The sequence below is a fragment of the Dermacentor silvarum genome, chromosome 8 (genome assembly GCF_013339745.2).
Source record: "Dermacentor silvarum isolate Dsil-2018 chromosome 8, BIME_Dsil_1.4, whole genome shotgun sequence".
In the NCBI taxonomy this organism is placed as follows: domain Eukaryota; kingdom Metazoa; phylum Arthropoda; class Arachnida; order Ixodida; family Ixodidae; genus Dermacentor; species Dermacentor silvarum.
The window spans coordinates 49,631,001-49,645,526 of NC_051161.1; the positions used below are offsets into that span (position 1 = coordinate 49,631,001).

Sequence of the window (14,526 nt, forward strand, 5' to 3'; positions counted from 1 at the left end):
CGAGATGTTTCCGTGGTAATGACTTTTGAGTCAAAACAGAAAGATAAATATAACTAAGCATTCTCATTTTATTTTAAAGCTATCCAAAACAGCCGCAACTGTTTCTGATTGCGCGAGATTATTGGGATTACCTCATCGATCAGAAGCATGGGCGCATCGGCATCAACAGCTGTTCGTGTTTTGCTTCGCGTTTGAAGTCTCGGTTTCGCAAGTGTTTCCAAATTTAGAAGAATATAAGCATGAAAGTTGACTCCAGCGAACGCTAAGTGGAGATGGATTCCGATGACGACGGCGTCATACTGTCGGTAAAGTTGATCCTGGTCCTGTGAAACCTCAAAGTTTCAGTTCGTTCGCGGAGCAAGATCGCGGCTCGCAAACACTGCGCAGTTGCAAACACACGTTTTCACGCGCGTTTTGTTTGTATTCTCGAAGTTTTTGCGAGTACTGTTTCATCTGGGCCGTGATCGATCGTAATCACTGTGTTCACTGTGTTTCAGAATTCGCCGTTGTACGCTCACCTCACCGAGGCCGGCTTCGAGTTTCGCGACACGGATGTTGCATTCGCGCAAACTTCTGATGATCGACGTCCAACCCTGGAGAAAACATGTCATCTGCCTCGTTCCAAGATACTGTCCTTTATGGTACGTTAGCAGTTATGTACTTAGCCGTTGTGGCTTCTCCATCCTCTATAATCACAATAACAAACGCACCTGCTCGTGGCGTACGGTGCAACATCTCTAGCACCGCAAAAGTCTTTCTTAATAAAATGCCCGTTATCCGGACACTTCATGATTCTGTGCAAATAACATCAAACAAGGCGATGTGCCCACTGTGATTGTGCCCGATCGGGATCGCAAGTGCCCGGTGTGACCAGGTGTTATTTTTCAAAATTCGCATTGTAGTTCAGGATTGGGAATCAGTAATGAAGTATGATAAGCAGCAGTACAACACCTGTTAATCACCACACTCGAATAAGAGTGCATCTTTAGCTCTCGCTCAGCTAGATAAATTGATGTCACATGTACAACCTGCATCATCTCTCTTTCAGCCAAATGTGCTCACTCTTTTTTCAAGTGGGCTGTGCAAAGCCAAATCTGCAGTGCTGCACTCATTTCATAACTTCGTAAGTATTGCCTACTCTTCAACTTAGCTAAAAAGTCCAAGCTGTACTAGTGCTACCAGTTTTTACTTTCACTTTCAGCGGACATTGATTGAGTTAGTCAGTGGAAATCTTGTAGCTCGAGTGAGGCTCTTGTAGCTCGAGTGAGGCTGTCGTGCCACATCATGCCAAAGTAAATGTATCCCTGAAAGTGATAGACCAAGAATACATCCCCGACTGATGGCAGAGAATTCGGTGGTGTGATAAGATTAGCTTCCATAGTATGGTGTGAGTTTGAGCAAAACAGAAATAATTAATTGGAGATCAATGGGAGTGGTCTTTGTCCTGCAGTGGGCATTAAGTATGTTGATGATGATGATGTATTGACAAGAAGGAGCTAGGTACCCCCTATGAAAAATGGGAAGACACTGACTAAAAAGCTGTTAAAACAAAGGGGTGGCAGAAGAGATGGATAAATGTTGCTGTAATGTCAAAGGAATTTGACCATGACAGAGTTCAAGTTTATTTATAAATATTATTTTATTACATTGAAAGCATTGAGTGGCACAATACAGAAGGAGGTTGCAAATTATAAACTCTCAGTTGGACCTCCTGCTAGAACATATGTATTTATAAAGAATGTATGGTTGCAACAGAAGATTAAAATAGTGGGATAAATACATGGAAAATTATTGGAAGCAACTACAGTCAAACAGTGTTAACCCCTTACTGCATAAATTTTTATTTTCTTGTGAAAAAATTAAACATGCCTTTGTTTAGAAAAGTCAGATATCGCTAAACCAATCTGTGCTTTTCTAAAAAAATATTCTTGGTTGCAAATTTATTAGCAAAACATTTAGCGTATCATATGTGATGCATTGTACGTTTATGGGTGTACTTTTTGACCATGCAAAAAGATATTTAAAAAATTTTGAGAATGCTTAAGCTTTGTGTTTAAGAGTGAACGCAATAGCATTCAAAGATCCCTGACTGCTTCTCACACTTCCCAGCAACTGCAGCTTATGTAATCGTAATGTTTACCGGGAAACGCTGGCGGCGAACGCTATGCACGAAGGCAAGCTTTCTGGCAAAAACGCGGCCTCTTGCGCGGGCCGATCTTCAGTCTGAGAAGATTTAACATAAAAGGCACATGCTGTTGGTGTTTTGCTTCATAACATTTGTGGGCTGTCATTCTCAAAATTCTGAGGAATAACTTTGTAAAGAATGTAAGACAAGGTATAAGCAACTTTAGTGATAGAAGAACTTTAGGGCCATATACAATATATACGGCAATTTGCCGATGCCAACACTGGAGTTTCTGCAACACGGGGCCCTTAACGCTGTCGCGTTAAAATTAAACGTCTTTGACAGAGATCTGTCTGGCTGGGTGGGAAATATTAGAAGGGAAAACTGCTCCAGCCAACATTAAGAATCACCCTAGAAGGTGTTTCTTTGGCCGCTTCAGTCACCCCCTGAAGAAGAGACCGAGCCGGTCCCCAAACTTCTGGTACTTCGTAACCTTGGCTGGAGCAGTTCTCGCTTCTAAAAAGATATTTGGATTGCAAAAAACTTGCAAGAAATGTCAGAACCATTGAAAAACTTTACACATTGCTTTAAGAGATGGAGCATGTTTCTCACAGCGGTAAGCATATTTCTCACAGCTTCAGCTAGTACAAGTTTCATTAAAATTTGATGGTGTCACCCTTGATTGACTAATTCATACCTTCAATACCTAGGCTGGATCATTTATAGATCATGGCTTTATGTTAATTTTTGCTTTACATAGTCTTTATGAGTTCGACGCAAGCCAAAAGAAAACGTTCTTCCTCTTCTTCAGAGAATTATTTGTTACTTCTATTGTTATTACCTCCTGGAAAAGGGCGGGCCCCACACTATTTTCATTGTAAACCATGCTGGCATTTTCATTTTCTGAACTATTCTGCACCGATAATGGTTCTAAGAAAGAGTATAGCTCATGCAAACAATAAATTTTGCCACCAAATTTGTTATTTAGTGAGGAAACATATCTCTACTGTCCTTCACAAAACAGCCGATGACTACATGTTGCATCATGTATGATACAGCAATTAATGCTTGCCTCACATGACCACCCGAATGCATTTCTTGATCCAAACATCACTGTAGGCTAATATAAAGAGTAAACACCTTTCTATTTTTTGTGCACCAATTTGAAGTGTACAAATTGTGGAAACAACATATACAAACCTTTTGCACTTTGTGTGAGTAGCTGCCACCATACATATTTTAAAGGAAATATAACTCCAGCATTATTTTCAGTGCTAAAGTCGCTATGTATTACATTGCTAGAAAGGACGTAGATTTCAGGTGAATATGCAGGATTGTTTTTCTTTTCTATTCTGGTATGCCAGAAAACGTTTTCTGTGTGTATCATATACACTTAAATCTCGGTATAACGAAGTCGAACGGGCACCGAATTAGTTTCGTTATAACCATTAGTTCATTATAGCCACTGACTAATTATTATACGGCTAATTATTGTATGCGAGGGTGTACTCACTACAGGTAAGTCATCGCAGGAGGTATTAGCTCCCGTCGCAGCCGAGTTGCTGTGTCTACAGTAAAGTGCTAATCGAAAAACGGCGAAAAACTAGGACCAAACAAAAACACAAGAGCTGATTTTATTGTGCTCGACGCTAGCCGCGTAGCCTTTCATGTAGATGGCGCGAAAAAGTCGTTGATGCTTCGCTGCTGCATCTTCCTCAAGTGAAGGATGGCCTTCTCAGCAGCAGCTTCTATCTCGAGACCATCTTCGCCGTCTTCGTACCCGCCAAAGTATCTGGCATTTCTCTGGAGTAGTGCCCCACTCACGGGCAAATTAGCAGCCCGTGCATCCAAAAACCACTTGAACAGCGCCTCTTCCACTGCTTCAAAGGCAGGAGACCGAAGCTTCTTCCGCGTACCTTTTACGCCGCGTGCAACAGCACCAGTGATGACTTCCTTGCTGCTGAGAATTGTAGAAAGTGTGCTTTGCGCGATGCCGAAGTCCTTGGCCACTTGCGTTTTCTTCGTCCCTTATGCAACAGCTCTAATTATGGCTGCCTTTTGATCCAGAGCGATAACTTTCCGTTTTCGTTTCGAGCAGCTGCTACCGTCAGTCATTTTCCTGTCGTGTAACCGGCTACGCGGCGTAAAAAGCAAACGGGCTGACCGACCTATGCCCGCTTCCGAAACAAAGCAAACGAGTGCGCACAGCATGGTAACAGAAGTTAGGCTTGGCCAGCTTGGCTTGGCTAGCTTGGTCAGCTTGGCTTGACTTGGGGCATTGCCGGTGCAGCGCAGCCGCGGGAGATTTAAACTGGTACATTAAGATGCCCGCAAAGCGCCGCGCATTTTAACAAATCAGTATTTTGTGTGCAAAGCGGGCGGTTAATTGTCATTTTGGAACGAAAATTTTTTGTTATATCCCTTGATCAGTATAAAACTTTTTCGTTAAAACGAATTTTTAAACACATGGGTTTCTATGGGGACTTTCAAGGGGAATTAAGATTCTTTCATTATATTCATTATTTCATTATAAACCGCTTCGCTATAATGAGATTTAAGTGTACCGGGTTTATTTTTTAAATCGTACAGAATTTTAAAAAATCGCAGAAAATTGCCTAGTCATTCAGCTGGATTACTGAAAGAAGTAGACATTACTTTCAAAAGAAATTTGAATGCATAATTGACTAGTTAACAAAAAATCACTAATTTTCTGTTTAATTAATTCTTTACTGCATATATTTCAATTTACTAATTGTAGCTAGTGAGATTCCAAAGTGTATCCACTTGGAAGGAATTTTCAGAATGGCGTCTGCATTGAAATATGCATTCTTAAAGTGTGAGCGTCGGCAGTTCCAGCTACTTTTGTGTTTCAATGCATAAAATGGTGGTTACTCAAAAAGTGGTACAAAAGCACATTTTGACTGCAAGTTTCATGGTGCACATCTCGGAACCTGTATGATGATTAGAAGTCATTCCAAGTGGATATGACTTGCAAGCTCACCGGCTACAATTCGTAAATTGTAATGTGTGCCATAAGGTCATTTATTAAAACATTAATTAGTAAAAGCTTGTTAATTAGTTGGTTATGCATTTCAATTTCTTGTGGGAGTAATGTTCACCGTTTTGACAAATGTAGCTCAAGGACTACAATTACGCTATTGGCTACAGACGATTTTTAAAACATTTGTATGGTCTAAAAGAACACCCCGTATGATACACCATGCAGTAAAGGGTAAAACAAAGTCACGTCCTGCTCAAAAAAATGCTTTAATTTTATGCAGTATTTGTTATAAACATATATACATTGCATACTGATATTAGAAAAATACATTTTAGAGATATTTCGTTATATCTGATAATTTGTTGTATCCATGTTCGTTATATTGAGGTTTGACTGTATTGTGTGAGAAAAACAACTGATAGTGTAACAAGATTATACAGCAATGAACAAGAAGTAATTTCTTTTACACATTAGGTTATCAAGGGCACAAGTAACAACAGTAGTAAGCAACCATATACCTTTGCTTGCATAAGCTTATGCTTGCTGTAGCTTATGTAACAGCAGAAGCATAACTAACCATAGCAGAGACACAACATTTTTTTTTTTAGAGCTAAGTTTGATCTACAAAAGTTTGAATTTTATCTTTTGTTGTTGATCTTTCAGGACGGAGAACCTTTTTTAGATAGCATTCTGGAAAGTCCGTGCCTTGATGAGGAAGACCAGCGGTTTCTGAGAAATCTTCTTGAAGCTAGAGATTTGAGTGTAAAAAAAGAAAATTTCCAAGGCAGCTTCTTGTAAGTACATTTCCTTTAATCTTGAAGCAGTAATAAATTGTGTGTGGAACTACTAATTACAGTTTACACCTAAGGCGATTCTTGGAATGCAAATTTGCCTCATTTGCAAAGTGTAGTCTTGTAGTGAGGCATCAGTGTCCATTTTAGTGGATTTTTTTGTATATCTAGCATGTTTGATTTAAGCTCACTTAGAGGCCCATATAGGATTTTATTGCATGGCAGAATTTCCACATTCTTTGTCTTAGTTCATTTTTAGCAAATTTTAAAACTTGCTTTTTTTTAAATAACATCAAAAGTGTGTTATTGATATATTGCAAAAACAGTAACGTACTGAGTCATTACATACACAAGAGCCCTTGCAAATGAAATGCTGCCAACATGATCAATGAAAGGTTGTGTGTCATACATGTTCTGATCTTTAGTGATGCCAGTAGCTGTAAAAGTCTCTACACATTGTTGCATAGATGGAAGGTCGGCGCTATGGAATGAAAAAAGTAATAAATAAAATGCCTACTTTTAAATAGATGGCCACTGTTGTTAACTGCAGGATTACTGCAGTTTATGACAGTGGCCTTGTTTATTTTCTAGGCTGTAGGCCCTATTGTAGCAAAGCTGTGGATATTTAAAGGGGCCCTGCAACACTTTTTCTTCAAAACTCAAAATGCACTGGAATCAATGCGATGCCTTTCAGTGAATATATTCCTGCAGAAATTTTTGAAAAGGACCTAATAGTAACAAATATATAGAGAGTGCAGTGTTTATGTTTCCCTTTTCTCCTCAATACTCCGTTTCCTCTCAGCCGGGGCAGCGCCGATAGAAATAGCCTGCCCTCTTGCTCCTGTCTCTCTTTTTCTATCTTTCTGTGATGCTTTTGTAGTAACCCTTCAAGGTTGGTGCCTGACAGTGATGCCAGGGCGATAATGGAGTGGTGTCAGGAAGGGTGCGACACATTAACAACTACAGTTACCTTGTTTGCTAGAAAATTGAAGAGGTGTGCATGTGTGCTCAAGCTTTCGCTCGGGAGTAATCCATGATGATGAACAATTGCCCAATGGCTGGTTTGTATGGGCTGTGACAGGTATGCGACATTCCAACTGCAGCCACATGACCACAGCTGGCAGCTGATGCATGCATCAAGCACTCAGTGATTTAACAACGGCAGCAGCAGTAAAAGGCAGCGGCCTCTTAGTCTGACACTGCTCTTCCCCAGCCAGTGTCGTCCTTATGCTCCACAACGTCGTAGGTGGGACGTAACAGAAGGAACCTCTAAAGCTGCAGGAAAGAGTGAGCAATCTTTCATGCGAGATTATGGGCTTCCTGCTGCGTGCAACGGAGTAAAGTCTGACTCGTGTGTTCACGGCAGCATTGTCTGTAGATTGCAAACATTTTCTTACCGTGTTCAAAAAGTGTAGCATTGCCGTACATCTTTAAAAATTGGTTCTGAGGAATTTATCCTTGCGGCATTTCTTCTTTGCAGCACTTACAGCATTGCTGCTGCTGTCGTCGTGTGCCTTGTCGCGAGGTGCCTGTCTGCAGAACGGCAAAGCAGTGCCGAAAGCCTGCTGGTGGGAATCGTAGCCTGCGCGTTGCTGTTGGTTGCCGGAATGATCCTTGTAAAGTACTGTCTCTTGCGTCAGTACAGAGCAAACATCCACAGCCTGCTGTCCACAATGCAAGAAACGCAAGCCATGATCAGGAAGTGCCTGCAGATTATCCAGGAAGCAGAAGTGGTGGCCCGTGGATTTACCTTGTGAGCTCCCTTGCCATTATATATTAACCAAACATTTTTTGGATTCACTGACTGCACTTTAAAGGAGCACTGACACATATTTTTAAAGTTGTAGATATGCTCTATCATATGCTTCTCACATGTAAAAGGATGGCACTTGGCAAGTACGAAGGTTGGTAACACTTAAGATATCTTAACTTGACACCTAAATTGGTCTCCAAATGCCACCAGAGCTGGTGTCATTGACACTATTGTGACGTCTTGGCGCAAAACAAAGTTCGTTAAGCTTTAGCAATATGGCTAGGTATGATGGTATCATACTCATAAAAATTCACCGACAATTACGATACTCCCTAATACGAAATTTGAACGCGCGCAGCTGTATGCGTGTTTTCATTTCGCGATACTGAAGGCCACGCACCGAGTCGTCCAGTCGCTGCAACTGGCCGTCGAAACCGCGGTCGCTGTCTATGCGATCATTGATGGCTACTACGCAGTTATTTAAGCACACGGCCGGCGCGCGTACCGAGTAAAAACGAAACTATACTGTTCGCTGCAAACGCTGCGGAGAAAACCGCGACCGCTATCTTTGCGATCGTAGATGACGACTACGCATTTACGAAAGCCCGCGGCCAACGTGGTGTTATGCGCAAGAATACAGGCTTTATAGACACAAATAGGCTCGAAGCGTTCTGGCGTTGCTGTCATTCACATACGATTTCAACTGATGGCTGTGGCGATGCGGACTCCGCCGCTTCGTTTTGGTTGGACGCTAGCGCCGTTCTTGCTCTTTTGCGTCGCACATTTGCGGCGCTCCTCGCTCACTGTGCTCCGAAAGTAGTCGGAATTAACTGATGTGCGGCCGAATAAGTCCGAATTAACGAGAGTTTGATTGCATTGAATAACGCATACGCTGACTGGCAGCACGCACCTTGTTCAGAAGTGTGCTCGCTGCCGCCCTTGTCGGCGAGATTTTCCCGCGGAGCCGCATTATAACCGGTATTTCGTATCATGCGGCTGCACTGTAAGCGGTATGCGTATACATGGAGTGCTATGGGAAAATTAATGGGAGTCTGAAAAGACCGTACTATATCCGGTCCTGCACTATAAGCGGTTACGTTATAAGTGGTCTATACTGTATTGGCTTGCGCAGACAATCTGTCTCATGCGGCACGTTGCGAATGGAGTGAAATGTGACACAACTGCATCACAACAGGCCGCGCGTGGGTGACGCGTGGGCTAAATTCACAGCAGCCGCCGCAGACAGACCCTCCGCTCATGCAGCGCTTTGTTTCCATATATGGTATCATTGTATGCACTTGCCACATGCCATCAGTGAACAGATAACATGCTACGTAGCGGTCGTCACAAGTCTTGAGCGGCACTATGCTTTTCTTCTCACCCTGCACTCCGCATTCGCTCGGTTACGCCTTGGGACAGCGCCGACGCTCGCCGCAGGAACGGGTGCCTAAGAGCTGCGCTCTAAAATAACTAAGCACTGTGCACATAACTCCTGGTTGCACTCGACATCTACCATCTACCTCCTCGGGGCCAAAATGGAAACTGGTTCATTTCATAGAAACATGTATTATAATAAATTATTTAGGGTGCTCTTACACTGGCCAGTACTTTTTTCAAAGGTTTAGAGGGTGTGGACTTTCATTTAACAGAAAAGAATGACAAGTTGAACATGTCATGTCAATGTTTCTTTAATAAGCGTAGAGCGAAAAAATGCTTGTGCACTAGGATTTGGGCGCACTTCGACCGACAAGTGGACAAAATGAGTCTAGAGCCCCTTTGCTACGGTGTCCCTCATAGCCCAAGTACAGTCGCGCTCATAAGTTTGGAGACCACAGCATTAGCTAAATAAATTAATTGCTTATATCACAGCCGTGCAAAGTGAAATTCATTTAAAGTGAAATTCAATTCAAGCTTAATTCATTATGCTGGATAAAAAGGCGCACTTAGACAATACATCTTGATTTCAGCCTTTATGCCTGAGCTGCGAAGGATGAAAAAAATTTAGTGGCACCTCTTGTTCATGACTGTACATTGAAGAATTCATAACAACTCGAACTGGGACAAACCGAACATCAAACAGAGAGGATGGGTAGCGCTTGTTTTTTCTATGTTCATGTCATCTCAGTTCAGGCTAGTGCAGTTACCAGTGTTTTTTAAGTCCAGGTATTACTTTAGGGTGTTAAACCCAATCAATCAACATATTGTTTTCGTCTTATAGTAAATCTTTATGCTCATTTCAAGGTGAAAGCTATGGCACATGATTGTGGAAAGATTTCTTAGCACCATTCATAACTTATACTGTGTGTCTGTTCTGTAGAGACATCACTTTCCTATTCCTTAATTATATATAATGCTTTCTATATATAGATTTTTCAAGAGGTGGTGGCTCACCGTATTTGCCACCTTTTACTGTCTGTCACATGGCATACAAATCAACAGTGGCTGAACAAGGGTACTTTTCATCAGGATGACTTAAGACAAGTCCCTTTGTTAAAAAGTTGGCTGCAGCAACATTTCTTGTTCGGCCGCAGTTGATCAGTTCTAATCCGCGTCTTCTCATTTTGATTGGCATACAAATGAATAATGTGGCACATGAGTACATGAAGACATTTGCGCTGAACATTTTTTAGACTAGTTTCATGAACGAGAAACTTTATAGTATAGTCTGCAATGAACGCAATGTGTACCTACTCTTTCTTGCACCAAAACTATGCACTGAGAAGTAACCTTGACTCATCGATGTGGCATGAACAGCACTTGCATGTCTATGGCAGCTTTTTTGTAAGCAGAATTTGCATGACAGCATTACCTGACTTTGTTCTAGGGCTTCTCACAATGTCCCTGTTCACCGAATCGAGATGAACATCCTCATGCCGAACTTGGATCCTCAAAGACAGTGCCCCGAGCTGCGGAGGTCTGTGTTCCTGTGGACCCGAGAGCTCTTCCTCATCGGGAAGAGTGCAACCTTAGAAGCCATTGAGTCATATCCTTTTGATGAAATCTTTCTGTGAGTACACTACTAGTACTCCATTCACGGTTATGAATACATTTGCAGTTTCGCACCAATTCTGAATTAGTGGCAAAAATATCTAGTGCACTACAGTGAGCAGTAAGACTCAAACTGCTCAGTGCAGTATTGCTAGCATTTAAAACTCACAAAAGCATGTGAACAACCTGCATGTCACGCTTCGCACACACCCTGGCATATCCAGCATGAGGGCACTTTGGGCCAGTCTTGTCCCTAGGGTAAAGATAGTTAGATTGACCTTGCCCTGTTCACAGGCTGAGCTGACTGAACATTCAACTTTCAGGTCATCTCAGGCTTGTACCCATGTTTGTTTGTACAGGCTCATCATATGCATCAAAGTATGGCCATAGAGTTGTCGTGCAACAGCCTGCTTTCTGCTTGGTACCTTTGCAACAACTGTTGCTGCTGCTCAAATTGCTGTGCAACCTTTGCCAAAAATTGTTTCAGGAAATGTAAAATAAATGGAGGATTTGCAGCACTGTGAAAGTTTTCTTTTAGCCTACCATTTTCCAACGCAAAGAACTGATAACTACACCAAAGGCCTTTCTTCTACTTGAAGTAGAAAATGACATCACAGAATCTCCTGGGCCCTATGCTTAGAGTGAGAATGTCATTAAAAATGCAGCTGGGAAGTGCTTCTTAGACGCTGTCACTGACACAGTCAGGCTTGGTTCTGTAGCAGCTTTTACAGGTTCCATCAGGGCCCAAATAGACTTGTGCCATCTCCACTGTCTCCTATGTTTCCAGGCACCAGCACAGTACCTGGGCCAGCGTATGGAAGCACTGATTTTGCTCATTTCGTTTCTTTATCATCCAGACTAATCACAATTAGCCGATCCTAGTGATAACTTACGCAGACCACTACTTGGAGCACTAACAGTGTGCAAAACCAAACAGTATGGGAATAGAATCATTACATTACCCCAGCCACGTCCTTACTTCGGAAGAGCAATTTGCTCAATGGCTTGGCTGTACACTGAATGACTGCAGACAACGACTGTCAAAACGCTGGCAGCAAGCGCATACGCCGCAGCGGGCGAAGGTACGTGCGGTCTATCGCTTCAACGGAAACTGAGCGGCGAATGCACAGGGCGCATACAAAGGTCAGAGCCGTGTGGAGACAAGAGATGGTGCAGGCGAGCGACGAGCGACGAGCGCGGTTGTTGGCAGAGTAGAAGTGAACACCCCCCCCCCCCCCCCGCTCCCTCCGGCGCTGGCTTCCCGCTTCCTTGCTTGCGCGTGGGAGATTGAGTTGAAAGTTCCCCTTGCGCCCGGTTGCAAGATAGGCCTTTGGTGCCGGAGCGCAGCGTCACCCCGCCTCCCTCCCTCCTTCTCATACCCCCACGGCCTTTCGCGCGCCAGTCGCGTTTGCTTTCCGCCGTGCGTTCGCTCTCCGTGATAGTGCGCGCCCCCACACGCTTCCGCTCGGGCATACGGCGCGCGGCGAAGATTTTATCTATACGGAACCTCACGGCGACGCCGACGCCGACGGCAGAAATCTGGTTGAAGTGTCCACATAATTGCAATAATATACTATATGCATGCAGCTGCAATGTGGTCTCGAAAACCTTAACCATGTTATCAGTACACTGTTCCACTTGAAGGTGAACTCGACGTGAGCACCATCTACCTGGCATGCACAGCCCCTGAAGATGTCAGCACAGAGCTTTTTGCCCCGCTCGGCAAAGCCCTGGAAGAAGGAACTGAAAATTTCTCTCTTTCGGCTCTCAAGGTAACGTGGCACCGCTAGAGCCTTACTGCTTCAATCTCGGCATAAACAACTTTTTCAATTTGTTAACTATGAGTTTTCTATTGATCCCACTATGGGTAATGAATTCATGGTTTAAAAAGTGAAGTGTAGAAAACGCAAGAGACACTAGACGAACGAAAAGGACACCAAGAACACCGGCATTTGTGTTGTCCTTTCCGCTTCTCTTGTGCACGTGTTTTCTACATCTAACTTTTCAAACCACAACTCCTTCCAAACTTGCCAAGCTTTCTGTTGTTCTACATTAAATGGAACTAGCATAACATTCATTGTCATGCCTGCCAACTCTTCCGAATTTTCTGTAAAGTTTATAAATTTGGGCTCATTCTACGATTTTACTGATATTTTGTCAAGTTTTATGAAAAATAAATTCTGTTTGCGAAATGTTTCACTCGTTGGTCTTTGACCATACCCTTGAAAATGTTCTGATTGTGAAAGGACACAAGAAGAGTGCCTGCTTTCAGCAAGCTTGTTCAGAAAATTTCCTGAAGCAAGTGAAATCGGCAACAACAAGGTCGTTGAAAAAAGATCATCGTAATCTAAAAAAATTGTTGCTTCTCAGTTAGTGCTCTTCCAAATTTGCTGCTGCTTGTCGGCTGGACCTAAAGATAAATCATTGTTAATAATGTGTGTATGTATCATCGCACAAAAGGTGTTTGTTCCAGACAAACTTAAAACAACAATGCGTACAATCCCCATTTGAGGTGTTGTGGGATATTTACAAATTTTAACATTAACAGATTATTCAGAGGCAGGTATGCATTAATTAATGAGCATGTATCATACAATTTAAACAACTAACATCTACTGCAGTGGTTCATCAAAGATAGAAGTTAGTAGAAGGATACACGGACTCTGTGGCTCAACTTAAATTTCACGGATCCCTGTGGAAACATTGTCTATGTTGACACCAATGCACAGTTTATTGATACCATCAGCGTATCATTGTGCGACAGAAATTTGTGGCTTTCATTTTCTAGTGAGCATACAATTTAAATTACATGTGTTCTGTGGAATGGTTTGTTGAATATAGAAACTGTTGAATAGACACAGCTTACAAAACTAAACATTGTCCAACTACGCAGGCAATGCTGTACCTCATGTACATCCAGCACTCAGAGTTTCTTCGGAGGTTGTCCCTCAGTTTGATGCCTGGAATAAAGAAAAGCTGTGAGTACTTTGAACATATCGGGCCACAGCTCAGACTCTTGCCATTGCAGTTGATGCATTGCAAGAACAACAGGCAAAAGATATATTTAAGCGAAGCATACAAGAAAGACCAGGCTTCTTTCGTGTCTGCGTCACTAAAGTGCCATGGTTGCAATAACTGCTATCAAACCAGCTAAGCTAAAAGTCTGTACTCCTATCACTGTGAGTTAAACAATGGACAGTACTTCATTTGCACGAGCATAACATGACCACAGATGTAATATGAGAAGGAATTTCCATGACTGGAAAAAGCAAAAAAAAAGAAAGAAATAGCATTACAAATATAGCATGAACTAACGATAGATATTACAACGGTAGAATCGGGTGTACCTCAAGGCTCAGTATTGGCGCCTTTACTCTTCCTCATTTATATTAACGACCTGCCTAATGAAATCACTAGTTCTGTTTGTTTATTTGCCGACGATTGCGTAATTTACCGAAAAATAACTAATGATTCTGATATGGTTACATTACAATCAGACCTTGATAACGTTACAACCTGGTGCTCCCGCTGGCACATGAATTTCACCTTTTGCTTTGTTTGTGCATTTGTTGTACGAGACTAAGTACGAGACTTGTAAACTATGTAGATATGTCTCACTATTGATGTAATCTTCTGGCAGAAATGTGCGTGAAGTGTGAAGGCTTGTTGTAGCACTACAGTTGACTACCCCTAATCCGTTGTGATACTACGGAAACTTTAGAGGCTGTAGAGCCCTCATCCACCTGCACTCTGAAATCAAATCCACTCTGGCAACTGGGCAGTGTGCGAGGTCTTGTGAAATCACACCCAGCTTTATCATAGTCTCTGGGACCATGGCATTTAAGTGAAGCAGACAAGAAAGACCAGG

The 14,526-nt window shown here is 42.4% G+C and overlaps 1 protein-coding gene across 1 annotated transcript in view; it reads left to right on the forward strand.

Annotated features, from left to right (window-relative positions):
• The first annotated feature begins 147 nt into the window (after window positions 1-147).
• The window catches only part of LOC119461190 (vezatin), a 32,944-nt gene continuing 18,565 nt past the window's right edge, over window positions 148-14,526 (forward strand). Inside the window, exons 1-8 of the mRNA XM_049671947.1 lie at window positions 148-305; window positions 498-641; window positions 1,049-1,123; window positions 5,790-5,920; window positions 7,398-7,670; window positions 10,495-10,652; window positions 12,288-12,430; window positions 13,552-13,636. Of these exons, the coding sequence (XP_049527904.1) occupies window positions 273-305; window positions 498-641; window positions 1,049-1,123; window positions 5,790-5,920; window positions 7,398-7,670; window positions 10,495-10,652; window positions 12,288-12,430; window positions 13,552-13,636 (1,042 nt within the window). The 5' untranslated portion in view covers window positions 148-272. The remainder of the gene's footprint in view (window positions 306-497; window positions 642-1,048; window positions 1,124-5,789; window positions 5,921-7,397; window positions 7,671-10,494; window positions 10,653-12,287; window positions 12,431-13,551; window positions 13,637-14,526) is intronic.